The following is a 26598-nucleotide window of genomic DNA, read 5'->3' as shown; positions in this document are numbered from 1 at the left end:
AGGAATGTAACTTTTTTTTAGAAAGGAAGAAACTTGCACTGCTAAACCCTAGACTGTGGTGAGGGCAGTATGCTATATTTGGCTGTTGCTCACTGAGGTCAGATGCAGTACTCAGTGAAGGGACTCTGTAGGGAATCCACTCTTAACTACAGCCTGAGGTGCCTCTAAAGGTATTGGGTGTCTGGTTTATAATTTGAAACATTGGTTAAGTACCAGTGACATTGATGTGCAGAAATTACTCCCAGCTTCTTGTATCATAACTTCAGTAACTTCTTTCCTTGGTACTTCTCAGTAGTTACTTCACAACTTCTGTAATTTACCTCCACCTTCCCTGAGTTTTAGGAATTTTATTAGCACTGCTTTAGGGGAGAACAAAGTCATCCTTTGAGAAATAAGCTGAAATTCTTTGTTTAATGAAATTTTTATGCTAGGTTAGCTTTCCCAGTAGACTAGGACAGGAATTACTATCACAACCTTTGGTTTTGCTGGTTGCTTGAATTTTGGGTTCAAGTGTACTTAAGCAAACAGTAAATGTAGAACATGTGATCATGTCCTTCAGCACTGAATTCAGCAATTCTTGGAACGATGTATGATACAGAATGACTGAGACATCAGTTAGTTTATGGCACTTCTGTTTAAGGAAGCAGGTGGTCCATGAAAAGCTAAAGGAATGGGTGAAGGTTGCATGTTTTCATGGGCTTACTGGAGCATCCCATGAAGCAATTTTATATAGTTGTTTCTGAGTCATTTCAAAGCCTCTTCTCCATGAATATTAATTTTGCTAGATAGTGTGTATCTAAAGAATGTAAATTCAAGGTTGGGTAGAACAACACCACTTCATTGTTAGGGATTTTTTTTCCCATTAAAGGCTTAGGCAGTCTCTTACTCTTCAGTGAACTTGTGCTTGATATTAAATAAGCCTGCTAAAATGAGTTCACAAGCAATCACTGTTCTTCAGCAAAATACTTTATATCAAGGTCATCTAGTGAAGGCAATTTTAGAAAGACTTTAAGGTTACTTGGATGTAAAAGCACAGTTTTTCAAGGAAAAAAGCTCCCCAGAAGACTGATTATTCTATTTTTAGTGGGAAATTTGGGTGATGTTCCCTAGGAAAGGTACAGGGTTGCTAGGTATGCTGCAGAAGAGCTGTATGTTCAGCAATATGTTCTTGCTGAATGGAGCAAAGTTCTAAAGGGCTCATTTATATTGTTGTTGTCCACCAGTGTAACTCGTGAATGAGAGCTATTCTAAGCTTAGTTCTGTCACAGCAGTTCTGAAAATTTAAAACTTGTGTTGCTGGCTTAACTCTCTGTTTTGCTGCAGTGTAGGGAGTGGCTGCTTCTGGATGGCAGCTGAACAAGTTAAATGACAGAAGATATTCTGAGGGAGTAGAAGTTTTGCTTTTAAAATTGAGAGTTGCTTTTAAAATCCAGTATAGGATTATTGATTTAAACTCATGAAAGTATGTAATTTGTATGTAATTTGGATTTTAAAAATACTGAGGGCAGATAACTTCAGAATAGATTTCCAAAATCAGTGTGAGGACTGCTTGTTTTTTCCCCAAGTCGTAGGTAATGCCGCCTTAAGCCTTAAAATCTGTTCTGCTCCTAGTATTGACAGGCTGTTCAACATTTGCCAAATACTCCAAAGTACTTTTAAGTACCAAAAAAAAAATAGTTAAATGTCAGAGTTGTTAATCACCAATGATTAAACATCCCACAGAATGTGAGGGGAGTGTAAGCTCAAGGGAATTACTTGTGTGCAGTTTGTAAAATTGCATGCTTGCTATCTTGTGTTGTAGTTTGGGGATTTTTTTTTTTAGATCTGCTCTGGCAAAATTGACTTCTAAAGCCATAATTTCAGACATAAGCTTGGCTGGAGCTACCGTGGAAAGAAGCAGAACCAGCTCCTTACTCTTTCACTAGCCCTGTCTCAAGTTTGCAGAGGATATGTTCTTCACCTTGGGGAGCTATTCATATTACATTTTTGATTTGTTGTATCTTTGTTCTAGGAAGAAAATATCAGTTCACTGCAGTTTACTGTGTGGTTGCTGTGTGGCCACATAAGTGCATGTCTGCAAAAAAAGCAGAGTGAATGGAAAGGAGAGTGCTTATTAGCAATAATGCTGACCCAGTTTTTTATGATACTAGGGAGAAGTCTCTGGGTTTTGATGTTATGATAAAACTGTGAGTTACATCCAGTAAACTGGACACTGACATCTTGGAAAGCAACACCAGGTAAATGCTTAGGGTAGCTGTGCATACCATAGCTGACTTAGTCATTGAAGAAACTATTAGTGATGGCACAACATGAGCAGCTTAGTTGCTTGGAGAGAGGCACACCAGAAGCAGTGTGACAGAACAGGTTAAATACATTTTTTCCATTTCATGAAAGGCTATGGAAAAAAACTATGCAAGTGGAATTTGGAACAGCCAATTCTTGACCCACTTTCCTTTTCCTTGCCAGTATTGCGTTACATAATCTACTACACTCTGGCATAAATTGAGGGATTAAAAAAAATTACTATTTTTTGCTGAAGTTTTTCTTACCTGCCACTGTGCAGCTCATGTCTTGGATTGCTAATTAATGTTACTGAACTTCTTAAGGTTGTTTACCAATGTTTGTGTAGATGCAGAGATTATTCTAATATTAATTAGAGTAGCTTTTAGGTAACTGTAGGATCTGTTGTGCTAAAATAAGTCTCAGTGTTCACAGCATATATTTGCTTTTATTCCTTTTTTATCCCATGCCATGTCACTCTGCTTGAAGCTCACTGGAGGAACGGCTTGTTCTCTCAGAGCACTATGCATGTGAGTTTGTGTATTTACAGCAGGAAGTGCTGTCCCTACTGTCCCTATCAGAAGGCTAATTTATGTAAATCAAAGCTTGTTTACAGCATTTTAGATTAAAGAGAATGAATTTGCCTTTAATGTTGATATATTTCTGCCCTGGGTAACTGACAGCTGTTAAAAATGATGGTTTCCCCAATGCTGTTAAAGGCTCTTTTAGCTACAGATTTTGCAGTGTGTGAAGCTATGACTTGAGTGGTTAGCTGTAGTAATTCGTAAGTGAATCTGAAAACCATCTCTTATGCTCTCGATCTGGTTCTTAGAACCTCCCCTTCAATCTGTTCTTGGGGATTTGGCTTTTGAAAAACTAAATGCAGTGTTGTTTACAATCCATACAAAGCTCAGTTGAGTCAAGGGAACTTGAACAAAATTCTAGTTGTAATGTAAGCTGCTGAAATAAGTGCTTAGCATTACTTGTGTGCTTGTGCCACAGCTATGGCACATGTGTTCTGGATGACTACTTGGCAAACCTTTCAGTGTCTTTGTGAATCCAGCAAAGTGCTGAGCCTTTCAGGGTCACAGGAGCCTCTCATTTCTCAATACGTAGTACCCTTGTTGCTGATCTGGCAACTGTGGGAGAAAACTGCTTTTATCTTAACTAGTATTGATGATTATTCCTCATGAAACTCCAGGTTTTATATTACTTCAAACTTAACTGAACCTATGTGGAGCTGCAGACTGTTTGGGTGGAAGGTGCCTTTGGAAAGGTACAGTGGCTCAGATCTTCCATCCTTCCCAAAGGATGGAAGTGACTGAGCATCACATGCATGCTGTCTCCTCTTCTGCGTGATAGACCTGTCAGAGTTGTAGAAGTGTCTCCTAACCTGGAAAATCTGGAGTGAGATAATAAGTTGCTTAGTTGATTTGTCTGTTAAGGACTTGCAGCATTTACGGTTCTGCTGTTAGAAGTAAAGAAATACCATCGAGGCACTGACTGGCAGTTAATGATGAAGTCAGGGACTGCATGTTCTGTGTTTTGCTTCTCATGAAAAAATCCAGCACAGCTCAAAGCATCAATCCTATAAAGCAAATGTTCCAAGTTTAAACCTCTTTGTGTGACTTTCGAAGGGAGCTAAAGACTAGTGTTGCAAGAAAAACCGATTGGGTGGAAGTTATTTAAAGTGTTATGGACGCCCTACTTGAACTGTTATCTCAGTTTTGGTCTCAGTGCTTGGTCTAGTGCTTTTTCTGGGAACATTAATGTGGTATATACTGGGCTTTCCTGGGTTTGAGTTCCAAAACTAGAGTGGATATAAGTGTGCAGTTCTACTTCTTGGTCTTGATCTGTATGAAATGGCATCATTCTGGTTCTGCAAAACATCATGAAAGTTAAATACAGAATAGAATGTAATTTCTTATGGTTAAAAGAATGCACTGTATGTAGTGGGAAGACATGACTGGAAAGCTGGTTGTGGTGCATGGTGCTTTGGTGTGACTTCGTTGCAAGCTATGGGTCTAAAATATATCAATTGTTTAATTAAAATTATAGCCATTGTAATTTAAAGACTCTGCTTGTGTGTGATGGCAGTTTATTGTGCCTAGCAGAAGGAGTCCCAGGTCTCTAAAGGGAATTGTTATAAACTATTGGAACACAAGCATTTGAAATTAAGATTATCAGAACATTTTGGTACCCCACAAAGTGGATAGTCAAAGCAAAAGTGCAAAGCTGTCAAGCCTGAGTTTGTTTGGTTGTTTGTTTCTGGGTTTTTTGCTAATAATGGGGCTGAAGATATATCTGTAAGAACATTGCTCATTTGTTTAAAATGTGAAGAGGCCTGTAGGCATATATTGTTTCCAAGTCACATTGATTGTTTGTGATGTCTGCCTTTGTATTCTTCTTATACGTAAACGAACATCTTAATGCATGAGGAATAATAACACAAAAAGTGTTGCTAAAATGCTTTGTCAAGTATAGTTGAAATCTTAATTAGCAAGAGGAATGTGACTTACCATGTCATAAATATCACCTGGCAGTGATTCACTGGGTGTCAGTAAAAGAAGTCCTGTGTGACACAGCCTTTTTCTTGTGAGGTTCTAATGAGCTAAGTATTTCCAATATTTCCTCAACTTCAGATGTATTATTCCTCCTGCTCTTTTGGCACTCAAACTAGCTGTCCCAGGATCTAATTTTGCATCTCTGCCCTGTTTTTGAAAACCGTTCTTCAGTTCTGCCTTTTCAGGTATTCCTGTGACTGCTTCCTAATCTCTGTTTACCAAGTGTCTGGTGTTTATTAAAAATAAATACACAGTGTTGGCATGGTCAGATGTGCAGTTACACTGGGACAAGTATGCAGTGATAACCAGTGCAGAGTATTTTGAGTTTAACACTTTGAACTGTCGCACTAGGTGACCTAGGACAAACTGTTTTCCCTCATATCCTTTCTTCTCCATTGCACAATGTAGATAATGCTAGATGTAATTATACTGACCTCCTCTGTATAGTAGGTTTTCTAGGAACTAAGAAGAAATACAAGGAAAAGGGAGGTTATGTTAATGGAAAAAAAAATTTACAAGCTTACTCTTCTGTTTTGAAGAGGGAAAGCAGGTGACATAGGAATTTGCTATGTGTGAACTACTTTTTGCTCTTCTGTTCACAAATTTATTAGACTAACTGAATTTGCAGCTAAATTTTTTATGAAGTGAAGTCTTATTATACATGAATTTGAAAACATTTTAATTTGAGCTGCAAAAGTTGAGTATTACCTTCCCTTGAAGGTGCTGCTGTGGTTTAATGCTGAATGTTACTTTCATCTAAAACAGATGGCAGGGCAGGATGTTCGCCTGTTGTAGACACTGATAGATCCTGGCTTATTCATTTGAACTCTGAAGTTTGGTTTGTGCTGAGATGCAAGACTGAACTGGATTGGCCAAAGTGACAACACAATTGTTCTATTTTGCTGCCTCATTAAAGACACACTACAGCCTCTGACAGAGCTCTTACAGATACTTGTAGAAAGAAGCAGCTGCAATAAACTTGCCAGAGGATATTGGTTGGAGTGCAATGACATGCAAGTGCTTTTGATATTATGCTAAATATAGGTCTGAGTGCCTGACTTACAGGTTTTGTGAATTCAATTTCATTTCTAGTTAGAATGTTCTTGGCTGTAAAGGTTTCAGTAATTTAAGGGTCATTATATATGGAAGTTTCATCAAACTTGCGTAGCTTTTTGTAGTGTGATGTTCCTAATATGGCATTTTCAGTTTAAATAAACATAATAACATCTATGATTTTTTTTTCTTTGTGTTTAACTAGTGCTGTTGAACTTAACAGTCCTAAAGTAGTTTACCTTGTGCTAATGTGGAAGTGTTTTCAGATTTTCTGTTCTCAAGATTTTTCTTGTCTTTTATGACTACTCTAGCATAAAGGAATTGTTAAACACTTTTTAAAATTGCCATTTATTGAGATATGGACAAAAGCAGAGCTTAAATTGTTCTCTTCTGAGACCTGATTCAACAGGAATGCGTACAGATCTTTAAGTACAGATTACCACAGTATCAGAGATTAATTTTACAATTCATTGGACAGCATAATTCCAAGGTATTTGGTACATATATAGAATGTGATGCTGGCTTTTTGTCAAATACAGGTTTTAAATACAGATCATCTGCATTTAACTATTGCTGTATATCTGCGTGGTAGTTGCCTTCAACTGTTAAATATCTCATTTCAGTACGAGGATGTCGTCCCGGGAAGATTGTTCAGATGACCGAAGCAGAAGTTCGGGGCTTGTGCATAAAATCACGGGAAATATTTCTTAGCCAGCCTATTCTTCTGGAACTAGAGGCACCTCTGAAAATTTGTGGTATGTAAGCTTGATATATGCGTGTTTTATGTAGGTGTTTCAATCTAGTTCTGTGCTAGGGGATTGGAAGAATGCTGAGTCAGGCAAATGAGGTTGAGTTGGGATTGGAGGGAGGTCTTCAAAATCTTGAATGTGATTTTCAGTTTTGATTGGATTAGGTTTTGATTGGATAAGTAGCACTTGGTACATTGCTGATGCTCCTCACGCTATTTTGGAGCAAGTTTCCTTGGCAATAAGGGCTGCTTGTGCCCTCATCTAGTGCAAATTTTGCAGCCTGTTCCTTTCCTGAGTTGGTGCTCTTCTGATCACTATTTCAGAAAGCAGTCAGCTGCTTTTAAAAGACCCACATGTTGCATGTTGCAGTTGCTCGCTTCAAAGCATAAATGAAACAAAGACCTCGTGGAATGAAACACTTGAAAAATTGAAGGCATTGTTAGTTTTTCAGTTGAGAAATAAAACTGGATGCAGACTTAAGTTAGGCTTAGTTACCATGTAACAAATTCCTTGAGCTTTACAGCATGTTTTAACAAACATCAGTATTACTGTGAAACACAAATAAAACGTGTGTTTTTACCTCACTAAGCATTTATAAGATGCTAGACTTTTTCCAAACTACACTGTAACTACAAGGTTGTAAAAAAATGTTTTAGAAGTTTTGTAAATATTGGATTGTAATCATCCTTCAACTTGCTTATTAACAATAGACAATGTCTTTGAAGGCATAAAATTCCTTGAATTAGATTAGTTGAAGTGTCATAATTTTAAAGGGGAAACAATCTTTGTGTTCATTACTACTTACATCCTCAAACATAGATTAGCTTCTTCCTGGCAGATGCAATGTCTGCAATGTTTCTTACATTGAGAGGATGTTACCAATTAAAAAAAAAAAAAAAAAAAAGAAGAAAACAAAATAAAACAGCCAAACCCACAAACCAACCACTAATGGCAAAGTCATTTTTAAATGACTAATTGCTTTGTAGGTTGGGGAGGAAAAACCAGCCCAGCTTGCCTAATGACATAAAGTTGAAGATAAAATGCAACTTTATCACATTGTGGTTTCTTTAGACTTTTCATTGTAGTGTAGTCTTACTGTATTCCTAGATGAAGAAAACGTGGAAACTTGGATAGATTATACATACGTCAAGGTCTGCCAAGAATAATCGGCCTACTTCAAAGCGAGGTCTTTCTCATCTGTTCAGATCGAGGCAGTTGAATGGACTGTTAGGTGTGCAGTAGTAGGTGTAGCTAATGCACAGCTAAATAAGGCATTTGTTATCTTAAATCGAGTTCCAAACACAGTGAAAGTACCAGGAAGTGTCAGGTGCATCTGAATTTAATATTGGAACAATTGTCAAAGCTGTGTTTAGATAAAAGTGAAAGAAAGATGATTGCTTCACCAAAAGCAAAATATGCAGCTGGTATTGCTTTGAACTATTATTTTGTGTGTTCAGGCAATACCTGAGGAACCATAATAGGATTGTCTTGTCGTACAATCAAGTCAGTTCAAAATAAGCTCTACATCTCAAATGGCTGTATTTCAATGTAAGATGAAAGGTGCTCTTATCTAAATGTCCATTTTAAATAGATGTGGTTTTTAATGCAAGTCTCTATATCTGGTAAACTTCAACTTGTGCTCAGATGAAGCTGTATTTTAAAATGCTAAGTGCCCTGAATGGAATGGTAAATGCCTTGGTACCTTTGTAAAATTGTTTCTGTAAAATGTTTTTACCCATTAAGTGCATTTGTCCCTCTGTGTACATGTGTAACTGAAAGTAGTTATAGACAACATAATATTTTCTGTGATGTGTTTACTTGGTAGTTCAATCTGTTAGTGCTGAAGTCTGGGGATTTGATAACAGTAGTTACCAAATCCCCAGATTTGGAGTAGTAGACTCAGCACAGGAACAAGCTGTTGAGGACTCCTCTGCTTCTTCAGGTTGTGACCTGGAGATTTCTAAGTATCAATTAGAATACAAATCATTCTTGTTGCAACATGTGCGAAAGAGATTTTAGCCAGTGGAGCTTCAGATTGTGACTGAAGTTGGGTAGTAGATACTGATCACCTCTACTAGAAGAAAACTGGAAAAGTGATTCTTCTCCCCAAGTGAGAAATAGTTATGGGAGAATGCTGCCTAAAGGAGGAAGTATTGCATTTTTCATGGAAAGCTTAAAGGACTATAATACAGCATGTACTCTTCTTACCACTGTGTTCTTTAAGAGTTGAACCAGAGAGCATACAGGTTTGGGAACCTTTTTTCAGATGAAAAAAGTTAAGTGAGTTGATCATTTTTCTCTTTTGAGGCCGTAGTAGCTTGTGCTCTACTGGAGAATAACTCCAGTTATTTTGCTAGCAAACTCAGGATCTTGTCACTGAACAAACAGCATTAGTGAAAATACGTTTATGTGATGCTTAGTGTACCGGACCAGGAGGTACTGAATCTAAATAGCATACAGCTTGTACTGAAGGCTTTTGGCATATCTGTTTTGCATCCAGTCACTCTGGTAATAAGTTTTCCAGTCAGCTGGAGTACATTGCATGTATGCTGGAAGTTACTGTAGAGCAGCTTTGGCATCTTCACCCATGTGGACAGCTCAGAGATAGTTTAGCTTTGGCTGCTCTGATGTGATACACTGTGGTGGTGTAAATGCCTCACAGAGCTGTTCCGTGGAAAGCCTAGTTTTAAAGCTGGCAATGTGAAGAGTAACATGACAGGTATTTTTCCTAACTGCAAGTTGCAGGGTTGAGTATCTTGTAAGGGATGGAGTCTTTGAGCCTCTGTCTTGCTTGTTACATGCATCAAAGGAGGAGTCAGTCTAAATGCTGGGGGATGGGATTCTTAGTACAGCAGTGTTATGGAAATTGACCTTTGAAGTAAGTGTACTTTGCCAGCACAGTGTTGAGTTTCTCTCCAGTCTGAATTCTTCACTGATCTGTTTTTGCAGTAGATAATGTGACTTTTTTGAGGTACATTTGCTTTCTGGTCATATACCTGTTCAGTTAGAGGTTTTCTTTCTGATCTTGTTTCAATTTAAGTGAATTAAAGCTTGGTTAGAAAGCTTATGCTTTATTGTGAAGATTTTTCTAGCTTTTGGGTTTCAGATTGGCTTCATACCTAACATAGCAATTCTGCAGATATGGTGAGTTATTTATATCCTGTGAGTACTTCAGCTTTAATATTAGCATGGTTCTTACCTTCGTAATGCATATTGCCAGTTTTTAAAGGTAATGTTAATGCCTTTTTTAATATCACTGAATAAAAACTAATTAGCTGGCTTAAGTTCTTGAGTTGTGTAAGTCTTTATGTTGTTGCACTAATCCTTGGTAAACTCTTTTTTTTCAGGTGATATCCATGGTCAGTATACAGACTTGCTTCGATTATTTGAATATGGAGGATTCCCACCAGAAGCTAATTATCTTTTCCTTGGAGATTATGTAGACAGAGGCAAACAGTCTCTGGAAACAATTTGCCTATTACTGGCATATAAAATCAAGTACCCGGAAAACTTCTTTCTCCTAAGAGGAAATCATGAGTGTGCTAGCATCAATCGAATCTATGGATTTTATGATGAATGTAAGCAAATTCTAGTACTTTTGGAAGACTACAACAGACTAATACATTGTTTGGGAAACACTTGTAGTAGCAACTCTTGTAGTGCAAGGATTTCAATATTCTTTGAACCTGCTTTGAAACTTTCTAAGTTCCAAGCCAAGGTTAAAGTCACTCTGGAGTATTACTATTTTTTTCTTCTGCTGTCCTTGAAATGCTGTTGTAAGAGATTGAAGCATAAGTGTGCTCACAGAAATAAAACCCTATGAAGACAGTTTGCGAACATTTTTGCTTAGGCTCTGGTATGTATTACAGGTTGTCTTTAAAAACCCGCTTCCTCTTCCTAATATCACGTACTGTTTTTGTAGGCAAGCGGAGATTTAACATTAAGCTGTGGAAGACCTTCACAGACTGTTTTAACTGTCTGCCTATTGCAGCCATTGTGGATGAGAAGATCTTCTGTTGTCATGGAGGTAAGCTGATGGCTACTTTTAAAGGCTGTATCTAGACTGATTTTGGGTTAATGCTATACCAGAATGAGTGTGGCTGTGTGTACCTGATACTTAGCTGGAGATATTTAACCTTGTGTTGTCTATAAAGGTCATGATTTTCTGTGCAGTGGTCAGTAGACTGTCATTCTTACCTGATACACTTGGCCTTCTTGTGCCTGAGAGGGAAGTGCGTCTGTAAGTATTCCCATCAGTGTATCCCTCTCTGAAGGTGACTTAATGCTAGAATTATTGCCTACTTTGCCACATTACACATTATATCAGTGCAGCCTTCACTAAGGGTGGCATCCCTAGCTGTGAAGAGCGGCTTTCACAAGTAACCTTGGCTCTATACTCTCGGCCTCTTTAACTGTTTCACAGCACTTTGGTGGGCTGGACCGCTGAGGTCACACAGTCAAGTCTGCAGCTTGAGACATTTGTTAATACTGTAACAGATTAGACGTGGCTTGCATGGACTCCATAAAGCTTTGGCTGCTAGACAGTCTACCCTCTGTAGGTACCTGTCCCAGTTGGTGTACTGAAAAAAGTGTTTGGTGTTGAGCTGACTGATGGCTGTGACTTGTCTGAATATTTGAATGTACTTTGGTTCTCTTCTTTGGAGAATAGGCCTTGCCATGATTTTACAGGCAATGATGCTTAACAGGTTTTCAGAAACTTGCAGTGTCAGACAGTTGACAAGAATTTCAATTACTTGTAGAAAGAGCCATCCTGCCTTTTGCAGCTGTGTTTGCAACTGCCTCCATTAATAAGCAACTTTAATGCCTTTCTCTGAGTGATCTAGAAATGGTTTGGTAGATGTCGCACCTGTGTTGCCAGTGAGATGGAAATTAGTGGAAATGAAGGCAATGCAGAGACATCTAGTTTGAACACCTCCGTTTGGAATTAGAAACAGTGTGTAGCCCAGAGTTCCTGAGAAGACTTCCAGACTTCATGAGGTTCTATTGATGGCTGCCATCCTGCCTTTATTAATTACAGGTATCAATTCAAGAGCTATGCCTGTATGGAATGTGCTTTAAAAATGGTCTGGAGTATTTTTGTGTCTTGTATTGAAAGCTTCTGCCTTCAGTGCCTGCTAGAATAAGCTAACAGGGTCTTACACGTAACATGCTTGGAGATATTGTTAAGTCCCTGTAAAAACATACTTAATGCAGTAATACACTTGGGTCTGCCAGTCTCTGGGTAGCACTGACATGTCAAAATACCTGTTTGTTTACACCTCATCTTTTAATCTTATTCTCAAGCCATGTGGTGGTGTTTTCTTCTTTTTAAGAACTGATATCTATCTTACAGGCTAGATCTCATAGTTTTAAGAATGTGAGATAGAGTCGCTTCTGTGCCGAGGTAGCTAGATACCAGTGGCTAAAAACCCATGTAATAAATTTGTCTCCAAAACAGCTTATGAAAGAATTACTGTTTTACTATCAACATATGTTTTAGAATTTTGATTTTTTGGAAAACAGAGAATGAATAGTAACAAAATACTGGAGTGTTTCAGGCAAACAATGAAATTTAGGCGGAAGATAATGAAAGCAGCTTAGCAGGTAGAGCAGAGTGCTATGACAAAACCAGTAGCTTTGTGTGTATGCATTTGAGACCTGAACCATGAGAGAGAAGCGTCGAGAGCTATTTTTCAGGAAAAAAGACTTAAAGTTTCATTGTAAATGGGGGGGGGGCGGGGGGGGGCACGTGTGAATTAAGTTTTCCTACTTGACTAAACAAGAGGTTATTTTGTGCATAGTATGCTTTAAGGATCTTTTTGTGAAAAGCAGTATTGACTTTGTTATTCATTGCTAATTACCCCTTAAATTGAACAGGCTTAGTCTGTAACTGAAATTATTCTGAAATTATTGCCACTCTGAACTGATCTGCAGCTATGAAACAAAAAGATTACTGATGTGCTCTGTGCTGCTCCTTATAAATGGAAGTGGACGTTCAGCACAGAAATAAGTTTTGCCCTTTTTCCACTTTTCTCCAGTCCTATCCAAACTGCATTCCAGATCCAATGAAGTAATGGACTGTCAACGCCATGTTCATGATGTTACTACTCTAATAGTCACTGAGGCAGCAACACAAACCATTCAACTCTGCTGGAGGTTGAAGCTAGCATGTAGCATAAGGTAGGTGCCTTTTTTACTATATTGCGCATTTTTGCATAGTTTATTTTAAAAATATTGTCCTCTGGGATATAATAAAACTTTGCAAAACCGCATAACATAGTAAAACAAAAGGCACCTAACTTCAACCCCAGTAGGTCATCTACAATAGCTTAATGTATCGAGTCATCTCTTTTACCTAAACTTTTCTGGGCATCTGTTTTGAGTTACCTATCTTGCAATATAACTGAAACCTCTCTTGCTACCCCTGTCTTTAAATGTTCATGCTAGTGAGAGGATCTTTCATTGTGTTTTTTCCATCAGCTCCCTCTCTTCTCACATTCCTCACACATGTAGTAATTTGTCCTTTTTTTTAAGCCTGTCCTCTCAATTAACTTCTGACTTTGCTGTTTATCTCACTTCATTAAAGTTTATTCCATAACCATTGTGACTTCTCCCTTTCTCTCTGCATTGTATTCTGTACAGCATTGGTCCTCTTATCTATGACAGCACTCTCTAGCTCTAATCTTTAGAGAACTTACATGGTTAGTTTCAAGTTTCCATAAATGAAGTCCATATTGTAGTGTCATATTGATGGAATACACTGGTCTTACCACACTGGATTGAAGCTCTGAGATGGGAGCTCTGTTTGTACAGTAAAATACTACATTTTATGTAGTATTTTTAGGCTCTTTTTCTGTTTTTCTTGTGATGTTAATGACGACGGACTGGATGTTGATGTCTATCTCTACTTAATTTACATAGTATTCAAAGATTACACTATGGAAATTAGTATCTATCACACTTACTTTACCAATTCCACGCAGTCAAAGAGTGGTTCAAATCAAATTTGGTGAGTCTACCAGGAGTAATGAGAATTCTTTGTTTTCCCTTAGGGAAGAAGTGGTCTTATGCTTCAAAAATACAGTATACTGAGTATACTTAAAGGTATTTTTTCTGTGCTTAACTGTTGTGACAAGACAACTTACGTGTGTACTTTTAGTGTGCTGTAAGTTTCAGCAATCATTTTACTGGAAGCAGCTTTACAGTGAGCTTTAGCATTCTTATATCCTCCATTTAACACTGACCATGTAGGACTTTTCTCTGTAGGTATGAATTTGAGACATTAGCCGTTTCTTTGTGTGCAAGGGGAGTTAGGAAAATACTTTGGGAAAGAAATGATTACAAGGAAGTCTGCAAACCTGCAGGCAATTCCATAGGGTTTTGCCGGTTTCCAGTAATGCAAAATAGTACAAAAATGGACAGCCACACAGTTGAGACATGGTTTGTAGTAACATGTCATTTTAAAGAATCATAGAGTGCATTGAGTTGGAAAGAACATTAAAAGTCACCTAGTTCCCAAAGACCCTGCTGTCGGCAAGGAACCTCCCGGTAGACCAGGATGCTCAGTCCCATCCAGCCTGGCCTTGAACACTTCCAGGATTTCTTTTGGGTGCAACCTGAAATGCTGAAAGCTGTAACTTCATAGAAAGTCACAGACTGGTCATGTTTATTTCACTGAGACTGCCCATTGCAATCTCTGGGTGTGGTGCCATGTGCTAATGGAATGTGTGTGCAAATAGATCAGATCTGGGGAAGGGGAAGTGGTAGATTAATCCAAGTTTAAAAGGTGATTTTATACTAGAATTTATATTATTATTATTCCTATATTGTTGTGTTTATAGACTTGATTAATACTCCCTTTAAGTAGTTTACTGTTAGATTTCTGCCATCCTTTACAACCTCAAGGCAAGAGCCTGAAAACAGCTTTTGCAAGCTGATGATGATAGGAGGCTTTTACCATAAGACTGCTTCAAGAAAAATAATCTAAAATCTTCATACTTGAAGAAGTGTTTCTCAAGTCTGTATCAAATGCTTTGGTTGCTGTCAAATATCATTGTTCTTGTAACATATACATTGCCACTGTGCAAACTCCGATGTTAGCTGAAATTATTTTACATGTTGAAATGACCTTTCCAATATCAGCTTTCTTCTGTCCTGTTCAGAGTTCTGGACTGAGTCAAATTGATATGGTTTATTAACATGAAATGTGTTTCATCACAGATTAGGTCTTCATGTTTGATTTTCAAATTTGCGGCTTTCTTAATTAGATACCTTGGCCTAAGTAATTTAAATGCTTAGGACCCTTATTTAAGGACACATTAAGATGCGGTAGCATCTAGCAGGCTCTTTCATGCCTGAATGCCCCAAGTAGAGAAGCTTTATGGAGTGTAAACTCCTCAAAGGGTGGCTTTGGAATTCCATGCTTTAATTGTAGTTGCATGTTAATGGCTAAACTATTGAAAGATAGCTGTGTCTGTACTAAGTGTTTTGGGGTTTTTTTTGAGTAATCAAAGTACTGTGATTTTATAATTGACTTAAGTAGCTGAGCTACAGTAGATGACAACCTCCATGGCTAAAAGGATGGTGATGAGAACCCCTTGCTAATTTCACTTGCATTATTCTCTGTCCTCTATTAGCAACTTAATTATCTTATAGCAAACTCCCTTTTGTTTATGTTGCAGTGGAAACAGTGGATGCTGTGTGCCTTTGAGCCTCAAATCTTGTGTTCTCTGGAACCCTTTCTGCAGATAAAATGCGTATATGAGTCACTTGTTTTCTTGTACTTCTACAGGACTGTCTCCAGATCTCCAGTCAATGGAGCAGATCCGGAGAATTATGAGACCTACAGATGTTCCTGACACAGGTGAGTGACATGGAATTTACTGTAAATAAGTCTTAATGATGAAACAGGTTTAATCAGTTTCTGTGCAAGCGATGTAGTGACTTAACACAACCTCTGTTCACAGTACAGTATTCCTTGGTGCCTGTATAGGATGTGAGCCCTGTTCCTCATGATGGCTATGTTATCTGATATGATAAAGGTTGTTGTATGTTGTGTGTTGTTGTTGTTTGTCATAGCAGAGTGCGGTATGTTTTTTGATACATGTTTTTGGATGTGTTATTCACAAGTTTCCCTTGAAACATCTTAGAAATGTAATGAAAGATAAAGGAAACTGAAGAGGTAGTTCCCCTTGCCTTGGTTAGGGACACACAAACCTTTTAGTCTATCAAAGAAAGTAAAACAGTACAACAGTACAACAAAGTTAAATTTCCTGGGTGTTTAAGTATTTGGACTTCTCTCTATTTGTCTCCTTCCTCATTAAATTTGAAAAATACAGCTCTTACTTCACTGTAGTTGGGACTTCAATTGCATCTATCAATGTATTAGTTGTGAAATTTTCTTCTACTAGGTTATTCTGTTTATAAATGTTGGATGCAAATTGTTAGTGCTTTCTGTGCTTTTAAATGATTTAATCAGTCTTGCTCAGTGTCTCATTACAGATATTTTTACTAGCGGATTGAAAAGATGTTGAGCAGTACAATGGGATAGTTTTTAAAGTGTTGATTTCAACGGTAGTCTGAAACTCACTGAAACTAACTTTCAGAGGAGATGTAAGCTCTGAACCTTTTTTGGAACATAGGTTACAATTAAACTTTGAAGTAGAAGAATTGTTTCCTGTAATGTTCCTTAATGCATGGGAGTAATTCAGGGACTAATGTTAATGTATCTACTGTCCCTTAAACAACACCACTTCTGTGCAAGCCAGTGTATACACTCCTGACACTACGATGCATTATAGACTGGTGAGTGATTGTTTCTGTGGTATAAATTACTACAGTGTTTGTCCTTATTCAGTCAATGCATAACCAAATAAATGTTAGCACAAACGAGTCCATCTTTGCATATATCAGTGTTCCCAGAAAAGATTGTTTTATTCAGCAGGCGAATAATATTGCTTGAGGCACCCCCACTTCAGGAATGCCCTTACAGAACGTAGTTCTCATTTCCATGGACACTCCACTGAAATCATCTCTCTTCTTAGTACCTCCTAAAAATAAGTATGGAGATTTTTTTGTAGAAGGCTTTTGTTTTGTGTAGTGTTTTGTAGTGTTATCTTTGCTTTCAGAAGCAATAGCTGTGTGTATACTGTCAGAGCTAAAATGAAATGTCCCATCAGAGGCATGTGTGCTGTGGTCTTCATCTTTTGGATCTATTTAAGGAAACCGGTTTTACATAATGAAAGTAAATCTTGTGGAAAACTAAAAATAAACTGAAGTAGTGTCACTTCCGTGGAAGTTTCAAGCCCTTCAAAGCTGCCTTTGTGGAGGGGTGTCACTCAGTGACTGTGTTGATACAGAAGTTTTGGTAGATGATCATGTGGCTGTGCTAGGATTAGATCATTATGGTGGCAACTTCTAGCCTGATGAAAAAAGGCTTTGCAATTTCAACTGCAGTTTAAAGACCCCTTTAGGACAGATTTGCCTATTGTTCTGTATGACCCTAAAGATTATTTGATTTTGGGGAAAGAAGAGGAAGCACTTGCTAACAGCTGAGACAAGCAGCTTCTATCACTTGCTGGAAACTCATGGTAAGAAGCCATTAGGGATTGCAGGGCAATTATTGTTTTGGAAAACAAAGTTAATCAATATGGAACTAAATTTCAGTCAAGTTTTTCTCATGCACTGTCTGTGTTCAGGAGTTTATTTCTAGATGGAAATATTATCTAAAATGCAGTTGTACTTGTTCTGTTCTTCTAAAAACAAATCAAATTTTAGCCTGTTGTTAGAGAGGAGCTGTGTCTGGCACCGAAGACCATTTGATAAATGTATGTAAATATTAAATGGTGTAGTTGCACAATAGGTTTCAAACATTGATTTGCTTGATTACAGCTTGAAGGATCTTTTGTTTAAGAAATAACATCTTCAATATTTTCTTTAGCAAGAAACCAAATGTAAATGTCAATCAAACTTGTAAATGGCAGATGAAGGAGCCTACTGGCTTATCCTTGAGATTGTGAGACAATGCTGTTAAATATTTATATGCCTATGGGTCATCACAGGTAAAGAAAGTACAATTTCATGGAAAGCTATGAAATGCCTTTCAGACCTTTGGGGGTTTCTTTGTGTTGTGGTTGGATTGGCCTGGTTCTTTCTCTTGCTAATATTAATGGGAAGTTCTATATGTAAAGGCATTGCAGTTGATCTAGAGGAATCTTTTTTAATACCTAGTGTTAACTCCAGAGCTGGCTGACCTTTTGTTGGCAGCAAAAGAAAGAAAAGAAAAAAAAAAAAACTTACTGTTTTCGCTTAGCTTCCAGACTGGCTGTCACAAGGCTTTCGGAAACAGTCAGCAGGGATCCTAGCAAATTTACAATGCTATGTGAGACAATGTATCAGTGTATTGCTGTGTTACATTATTATTTAGTCACCTAAGGTTCTTCATGAATGGTAGGAATCATGTTCAGAAACTTAAGGTAAAAAGTTACTTGCTGCCTTTATAACTGGCCAGGCATAGAGCTTTTAAATTTACTGCAGCTTTCAAATTAACCTTTCTCAGTGAGCTGTGAAATTAATGGTTGCCTTTTAATACACATGTACTTTAATATTTTTAAACTCCTTAATGCTCACTGTAAACACGCTGAATATTGCAATAAAAGATTATTTCAGAGAACTATTCAAATCTGACTTTTTCATCTCAAGGCATTTTCAGTGGTGAGGGGGTAAACAATCTAGAGATTTGCAGACTGTACTCTTTGTCCGAGTTGCAGTTTAAGTATTGTTGCATTTGTTGTTAAGGCTTATTTTCTTTAGGAGAGTTGCTCTGGTAATTATAGTAGAACTGGTTTGCATTATAAAATACCTTACCTTCCAAGACTGGCATTTTCACTTTCATTATCTTTTGAAGGTTTGCTCTGTGACCTGCTGTGGTCTGACCCAGACAAAGATGTGCAAGGTTGGGGTGAAAATGATCGTGGGGTCTCTTTCACTTTTGGTGCTGATGTGGTCAGTAAATTTCTGAATCGTCATGATCTGGATTTGATCTGTCGAGCTCATCAGGTATGAATTTTGTTGCTGTTGCTTCTTAAAACCTCTCCTGCTCCTTAGCAGTAGTGTATGTTTGGAACTTAATTTGCACTGTGTTATTTCTAGAGAAAACATCTTTCTAATAAAGGGCCTATAAAGTCTGTGTCCTTCCAACATGTTGGCTCATGTTGACCTGTGTTGTCTAATGTCAGTTGAGTAGAATACTAACACTGGATTTCTCCATTGATGTCTTCCTTTTGTACTGCCTGTTAAATGTTAGACTGATGTATGTGAACATTACAGATAAAGTCTCCAGATTTAAAGGGGCAGAGTGATTTGAATTTCAGATTTACATGGAAGTTAAGTTCTTCAGTTTCAGCAGTAGACAATTCTTGGGTAGTTCTGGCTTGAACTACCTCTGCTTTGCTTCATGGAAATATTAAATGCATTTTGACTATCTCTACAAACAGGTCTATACATAAAAACTTTCACTGTTGCCAGTATTTTGGTTCAGCTATCCAGAGTATTTTGGCATAGATTATTTTTATTTCCTCACATTTCAGTCAGGCACTTCTTGCATTGTCAATCCTTAGCACACTTTTTTATTAGGTTACTTCAAGCAAGAGTGCTAGTTAGATGGACATCAGTTTTCAGTTTCCTGTATAACATTTCAGTTTCATTATTTAGTCTATTTTAGAAGCTCGCTCCTGCTGTGAAACAAAAATAGGCTCTTTCTTCTGTGTCACTGTTAAGCTTGGGTACACTATTAGAACACTTAAAATTTTTTTGTTTGTAATTTTACTGCTAAAACATTAGAGAAGATTTAGTATCGATTCCACATGCTGACTGGATTTCTTAACTGCTGATCAAGATTACTGCCAGTTTTCTACAGTCATATAGTTGATTCAGTTCTTTATAAAAGAGGATGATACAGAAGATCATGATGATTGCACCAAAGTAAGCAGTTGGTTGTACTTGTACTACATTGTAACATGAAGCTTTTATCTCGGAAAAAAGGGAACATCCTTAGCTGGTGCATCATACTACTTGCGTGATTGTAAAGGTATACTATGCTCTTAGGCAAGATCTGGCAGAATCACTCTTTTTTTATGATTTTGATAGTCTCAAGTCCCCTACACTTGAGGTGGGTGCAGTCAACACCAATTTAAGCAAAACTTAATAGTTTCAAGTTGCAGCGAAAATGGTGTGCTCCAGACTAATTAGGTCAGACATCCACATTCTGTGTATAAAGTATTAAATGCTGGGAATCCTTACACTGGCAGTGTATAATTGGACTTAAACTATGAAAATATTAAACAGTCAAGCTGATGTGTGCTTAATATTTGAAGTGTCAGACATAGGGTGTGCTATCTGGCCTGGCATTCAGTGTCAGGTAAGATAAAATGAGTGAACTTGTCCTCTCTGAAAATCAAGACATAAAATAGCTTTCTGATTACTTCCTTTATCTTTGTAATATAAAGTCCAATTTGCCTCAAGATACTTTTTTTTTTCTTCAGAATCTCATATGTAAGCTGTATTGATTTCTCTGGTGTTGACAGGTGGTTGAAGATGGATACGAGTTCTTCGCTAAACGGCAGTTGGTCACCCTATTCTCAGCTCCAAATTATTGTGGAGAGTTTGACAATGCAGGAGGCATGATGAGTGTGGATGAAACTCTGATGTGTTCCTTCCAGGTATGGTATATTTGTGCATTAAGATGACTCTGTGTGTGGGGCTGTGTGGACTGAGTTAGTGTGCTTGTTGATGTGCTGGTGATTTGTGTAAAGCAATATTCTTGGGCTACATAGGGCACTGCGCAGGAGGCTGGCATTTGTGAACAGCTGGAACTGCAAACCAACTGTTCTCCAGAAAACTCCAAACTATTGCGTATTAAGTTGTTCATTCTATTCAAATGCTCATTTCAAAATTTAAAGTTTAATTGGGCGATTTTTTTTTTTCTCATACCTAGTGATTGGAGTACACGATTATGCAAACTAATTGTTATAGGGACCCTTCTAATATGGCTTCTTTATCAGATTTTAGTCCCTGTTCCTTCCTGGATGTGTTTTCAGCCCCTTTTCTTTCCCCTTTCCACCTCAGCATAGTGGTAGAACTAGAAGGATTTAGAGTTGCTGTTACTGTTGCATGTGGAACTAAGAAATTTGTACGGTTATGATGTGATTTCCAACCCCCACTGCCATCCTTATCCCTGTTGTTCCTGCTGAACAAGGTTTCATGTGGGCTTAACAGTATTTGAAACGTTTTTAGTTATTGCTGACTCAAAGGAACTTCTTTATTTTCTCTAAGATATTGAAACCATCTGAAAAGAAAGCCAAGTACCAGTATGGTGGACTGAATTCTGGGCGTCCAGTCACTCCACCTCGCACAGCTAATCCACCGAAGAAGAGGTGAAGAAAGGAAATAATGTAGAAAACACCATCAGATCTGTCAAGGACAAAACTCCATATTAGAGTATATAATAAGTGTGCACTGTAAAACCATCCAGCCATTTGACACCCTTTATGATGTCACACGTTTAACTTAAAGAGACGGGTAAAGGATCTTTATTAATTTTTTCTAGTAGAAAGATGTGCAACACTGTATTGTAACAAGTATAGCTCCAAGTTCTAATATCCAGCATAGAGAGGAAAAAAAATTAGGAAAAACTATTTCAACTACATATTCACATTTACCACGGTTTTTAAAGTTGACCAACATCCCAGTTAAAACTTGGTGTAATAGTTAAACCAGATGAGAGCATGATGTTCCATTTGTGTAATGTGGTCTTATTGTTGCTTAATTGCTTTTACTTTGGTTATTTTGTAGCTAGAATGATGCGGAATATGGTATCTAGTCTTATTTCCTGGCTCTTTGAAATTGATACAAGGAAGGGGCTTTCTAGAACAGCCATTGATCTCTTATCCTCCCCCTAATCCCCTGTTTTTTCATCATAATGCCGTGTGCCGCATTATAATGCAAAGTTTATAGTACAGTAGTGATTAAAAGGCAAACTGAGTCCCAAAAGCCCAGACTGGACAGCTTGGCAGCCAACATAATTAAGACAGAAAAACCTGTCCTGACCTTTAACTTAAACTGCCACACAATGGATTTGTGCACTACACTATTTTAAATTATTGACATTACACTGTGCGATGGCACTTCATTTAACTTAGATAGGACAAAAATGGTATTGCCTATTAGTTGGTAACTTGATTTAGTGGTACTTTGGCTTTAGTTTTATTAGCATGAAACACCTTTGGCATGCTTAGCTTCCAGGTAACTTCCTACCTGCATCAGAATTCATCTTACATAGTTCCACAGAACATGAAGATCCTTATTTGCTAAGCCTTTGAAAGCTGACATTCTTTTTCAGAAGAGGGTGTGTTTAAATGGATGTTCTTCAACATACAATAGGCTAGATGATGAGTGGTGAGCTGAAAATGCTACAGGAATGTCCAACTTCATAGTAAGGCTTACATCACTAAAGATTCTATCCATTTGGATTTTCATGATCAAATTTCATATACTATTGTATAGACTTCTGCTTTGTAGTGTACTATAGTAGCAATAATTTCTGTACGTGATCAAGAGTTACGCAGTATTTCTTTTCAGTTCTCTCCTTTATCAAAAGAGTTAACATTGGCAAATGGCAAGATATAGAGAAGATACAAAATATATAGTAGGATAAATGAAAGGCACAGATTTTGTGATGCTTTAGGATGCAATACTTATTGGACACAACTACAAAAGCTTTTACTGAATACTGTCAAATTTGTTAGATTCTTTGGGGGAAGGCTGCAGATTTATACCATTCTAAATGTGCATCAGTAGATGTAAAACTCTTGACTTCAGTATTGTCTTTGAAAATGTTAAATTGAGGATTCTAGTAACTTATGTTTTATGAACTGGCACATTATATAATGCAAGAGATATATTGATTTCTGACACAGTGAGCAAGTTCTTTAAAATGGATTTAAGTCTCTTTTCTAATTCCATTTTATTTTAAATGCATATTTTAAATGTAGGTTTTTTCATTTAGTAAAAGTTGTCTAATTCATTTGAATGAAGTCTGACTGGTTATTTTAACGTACCTGACTTAATCAAAATGTGTGGAGTTGGTTGTTTTTAAAGAAAAGGAAAGCTTACAATATATCTATCTGTTACTGATTTATACTGGGTTGGTCTGTGGTTTTGGACAATGATTTATTCTACCCCACTTCAAAGCAAACACCAATTTCAATGCTTAAAATAAAATGTAGTAGATGTTTTTGACATTGTTCAAAGACACTTGTTCTTGAAAGTCACCAATAAGAGCTGTGTGAGAGTAACTGCAGTTTGGGACAAGGTAATTAATGAAATCTAATCTGTAAGCATTGACATAGTAACTTCCTGCTCTTAAGTCATTGCTTACTTGAGATTTATTTTTGCAAGTTTTGAAAATGCTGGGTTTTACCAAGTGCCAGCCTCTGTGTTACCAAACATCTGGATTAACCCTTTTCTATTTTTTTTTGTTTCTGGAACAATGTTTTCTGTATCATAAAATGTCCAGGTGTAAAGCTGTATGTTATGTGAGTACCTAACACGCTCGCTTGTGTTACAGATGCTGTGTCAAAAGAAAAATAAAGTCTTCGGGCCTTCTTCTGTGTCCTAAAGAAATAGGAAATTTTTAGTTTGTTTAATGGCATTAGTAGGCCACATGGGGTGCTGGTATTTTGAAGAATTGCTGTTTTTACATAGCAGCAGTCATTTGGAAATTATTTGAATGTTGTTTTGATTTCTGGAGAGTTGGGATGTTTGCCAACATCCCTCATCCATCTATATGGTAACAGAGCACACAAGATGTAGTAATCTTACCCCTAGAGATAGGACTGATATTCCATATTAAAAGCAAGTCTGGTACATAACAGAACTCGCCACTTCAGCTTACATTTACAGGATTAGTATGGATCTCTATTTTTTAATATTGTCTATTCTGGGAGAAGTAGAAAAAAAATCCCTCAGTCTAATTCTATGCAGATAAAATTAACTTTCTTCCTTGGAAATTACTAGTGGTCTAATGGCTAATAATTTTTTTTCACGTAAACATCTTGTCAATACAAGCCTTAAATACTGTTAAATAGCACATGTAGTGTGCTGGGAATAAACAGGAGCATTGTCATATGGGCTGTTGACAGGCATATGAAACATAACACCATTTGAGATGTGCTTTTGCATGTTTACCCCACCCCCCACCTTTATCTGACAGTAATATTCATTCCATGTTTATAGTAGAGTACACATGGCACACAACCTCTTGTCTTGTTCCTTTCTGGTTGATGGGCATTTTGAATTTCCCAAATACTAATTTAAAGTATTTAAAGGGATGCAGCCTTGGTCTCTTTTGTGGTGGTTGATACAAGATTCTTGTTTTGCATCACTTTTTTTGTATGCATGGATAATTGCTCGCTGCTTTAAAGGAGGAAAAAAGTTTCATATAGTTGTGGTTGTGCTGCTCTAGTACCTTGAAGACTGTTTCTGTTTAGCACATTGTTTGTAATGATCTGATGTATTTCCAAAAACTGCTGTAGAAATAGACTCACTGAAAACGGTGTGAAGATCTTAAACTATTGGATTGCATTTGGTTTGCTGCATATAGACACACAGGAATACTTGTGGCCACTGAAGTCTGAGTTGGTCATTTTGCTTCCAAGTTTAGTGTAATTAATTGCAAGTGTCCTGCTGCTGGGTGTCACCAAGTTTGATGATCCTGTTGCGAAGACAAATCTCCGTTTGTACTGTACGCTCTGTTGAGAGGGAGGCCAATAGGTAGGTGTGACGCAGCTTGTAGCGTCCCAGTGGTGTGCACTTACTTGCCTGGGGAACTGATGGAAATTCATCTGATCTGCAGAAGGAAGTTGCTTTTATGGTTAGTAACCTTACATCCGTGTTGTGAGCTTGTTTGGTCATAGAAATCCACCTTGCTGTGTTTCTGCCAAGAGAATCGATGAACAGAAAGGTATCTTTAAATGAAGAAGTGTTCCTGTCTGTGGCTTATCTTTCAAGAAGTCTAAGTGGAACCTTGTCAGATTGAATTGCTGGAGCTCTGTATGATTAGTTTGGGGCTGGGAGACAATTTTTTTGCTCTCTAGTAATAGAAATATAAAAGACACTTGCTGTTGGATATGGTTGAACTGAAGGTGATCTGAGAGTAACTGAATAACTGGAATCTTCAGAAATTGTAGATGACAGATACAAATATTCCATGCTTCTCCTTTAACGTAAAGCTCAGCAGTTAACAGAAAAGGGATTCTGCTTTCTAGAGGTTTATGTAGATAACAATTGTAAAAGCCTAGTCTTTAACTAGGTATTGAACTTCTTACTGGCAGACTACTAGTTTTTGTGTCCATGGCTGGTGTTTCTGGGACTGTCCTTGCTGCCGTCTTGGTTAGAGATGAAGATGCCTTATACAAACTTGCCAGGTAATACTGCAGCTTAGCAAAGAGCAGAGACAGTGGTACTTCAATGTTGTATTGCTTTTGAACTCATTTGAATTGGAGCTTGGTTCATGTTTGGTATCCATCTGCTTTGGAATGTACATGAGGATTAATGTGAATATTTGACTTCAAATGAACTTGTGAAAAAAAGCAAGGACAAGAGAATGTCTCCTTATGCTGGGGCAGAGATGACAATAGTGCTATCAAATGTCTGAGTCCCCATGGGACAGGGTTTTTTGATACAAGTCAGAGTTTGCAATAAAGTTCATGCATATAGCCATTCTTGTCAATAAAAAGGAACTCAATGAATCAATACCAAGGTTGGGACATTTAAGCAAAGCCCGGATGCTTTTGTTCTGCTGACACTTTTTTTGCTTCTGCTAATTAGCAATAGAAGCTTTCAAGTTCACTCTCAGTGCAGCTGTATACTTTTCTTCACCTGATTCATACATGGATTTTGCTTGTCTTGTTCCAAACATTTATCAAGGTTTTGGGGACAGCATCTGACCAGGTGGCTGCATGCAACTTGCAGGCTTATAAGTGTTCTCACTGCACGTACTGGATGATCAAAGCTGAAGGAACCTCAGGCCATGTTGGGATGAACACTGAAAACTGTGTGGCTGTAACTCAGTGTTGGGTCAGTAAAGAACTTACGCAGATAAGATACAGGTTTAGGTGCTTGTTTTGGGTTTGCCAAATTCTCATCTTCTATAGATTAACAGAACTGGTAGTGCCTGAGCATCTTTCCTGCACAGCACTCGAGGTGTTGGGAAAAAGCTAAGCTGTCGGGTTAATTGTTTTGTGTCTCATTGTGCCTTGTTAAAATAGATAATAATGTTAATGAGTAATAAGGACACTTCATTCTTTTTCCCAGTATCCTGTTTCAACTCATTAATCTGTGCATCTCTGTCCCAAGAAATGAAACTTGAAGAACAATTCAAATTAAGTGTTTCCTAAAAGCCCTTGCCAGTACATGACTACAATAATCTTTTCCAAAGAAAACTCATTGCTGCCTGAAACAGTCAGAACAGGTGGAGCTTTAAGCAGAGTGTGTATGTGCCCTGCTCGTGGCCTAGCACAGCCCCTTTTCTGGGTTCCACTGCCTTTGCTGACAGAATCTGCAGCCCAAACTTCCTTTTAGTCTGCTGCTGCAAACAGTCTTACAAACAGCCCTATCAGAAAGCAGGTGATAACTAGATCCAGCTGCTGGTAAAGAACAAAAACTATTTTGTGTCTTCAGGTAAAGACGTAAGCTTTTTGTGAAAGCTCATAGGCTGAACTGTAGAAATGAGCACTACTTGAAGAAGTCCTCCTTATACAGGTTAAACATGCCCAGATGTTAAGTTTTAGTGTTTTAACTTCACCCAAGTTGCTGTTAAAGGGAGGAGGTGAAACAAATAGGAAGTAGTATAATTTTCTATTCTTACAGATGGTTCATATTCAAAAATAGTAAAT

General features: G+C 37.6%; 1 protein-coding gene and 1 long non-coding RNA gene across 3 annotated transcripts in view; both read left to right on the top strand.

The window, feature by feature from the left end:
- Positions 1-26598, top strand: part of PPP1CB (protein phosphatase 1 catalytic subunit beta) — a 112023-nt gene that overhangs the window by 5974 nt on the left and 79451 nt on the right. The window contains exons 2-8 of one of the 2 annotated variants that reach the window (XM_041477216.1): positions 6521-6652; positions 9994-10224; positions 10569-10673; positions 15438-15509; positions 18552-18703; positions 20230-20364; positions 20978-23326. In XM_041477216.1, the coding sequence (XP_041333150.1) occupies positions 6521-6652; positions 9994-10224; positions 10569-10673; positions 15438-15509; positions 18552-18703; positions 20230-20364; positions 20978-21082 (932 nt within the window). In that variant the 3' untranslated portion in view covers positions 21083-23326. Of the gene's footprint in view, positions 1-6520; positions 6653-9993; positions 10225-10568; positions 10674-15437; positions 15510-18551; positions 18704-20229; positions 20365-20977; positions 23327-26598 lie in introns of those variants that run through there. The other variant, XM_041477215.1, reaches the window with a different exon arrangement.
- Positions 10685-15426, top strand: LOC121358770. Its single transcript, XR_005955947.1, has 3 exons — positions 10685-11684; positions 12685-12826; positions 13699-15426. It is a non-coding gene; the product is annotated as an uncharacterized LOC121358770 (long non-coding RNA).

The sequence above is a fragment of the Pyrgilauda ruficollis genome, unplaced genomic scaffold (genome assembly GCF_017590135.1).
Source record: "Pyrgilauda ruficollis isolate IOZ18807 unplaced genomic scaffold, ASM1759013v1 scaffold4, whole genome shotgun sequence".
In the NCBI taxonomy this organism is placed as follows: domain Eukaryota; kingdom Metazoa; phylum Chordata; class Aves; order Passeriformes; family Passeridae; genus Pyrgilauda; species Pyrgilauda ruficollis.
The sequence above is the reverse complement of the archived record's forward strand: the minus strand, read 5'-3'. Positions and strand labels throughout refer to the sequence as shown.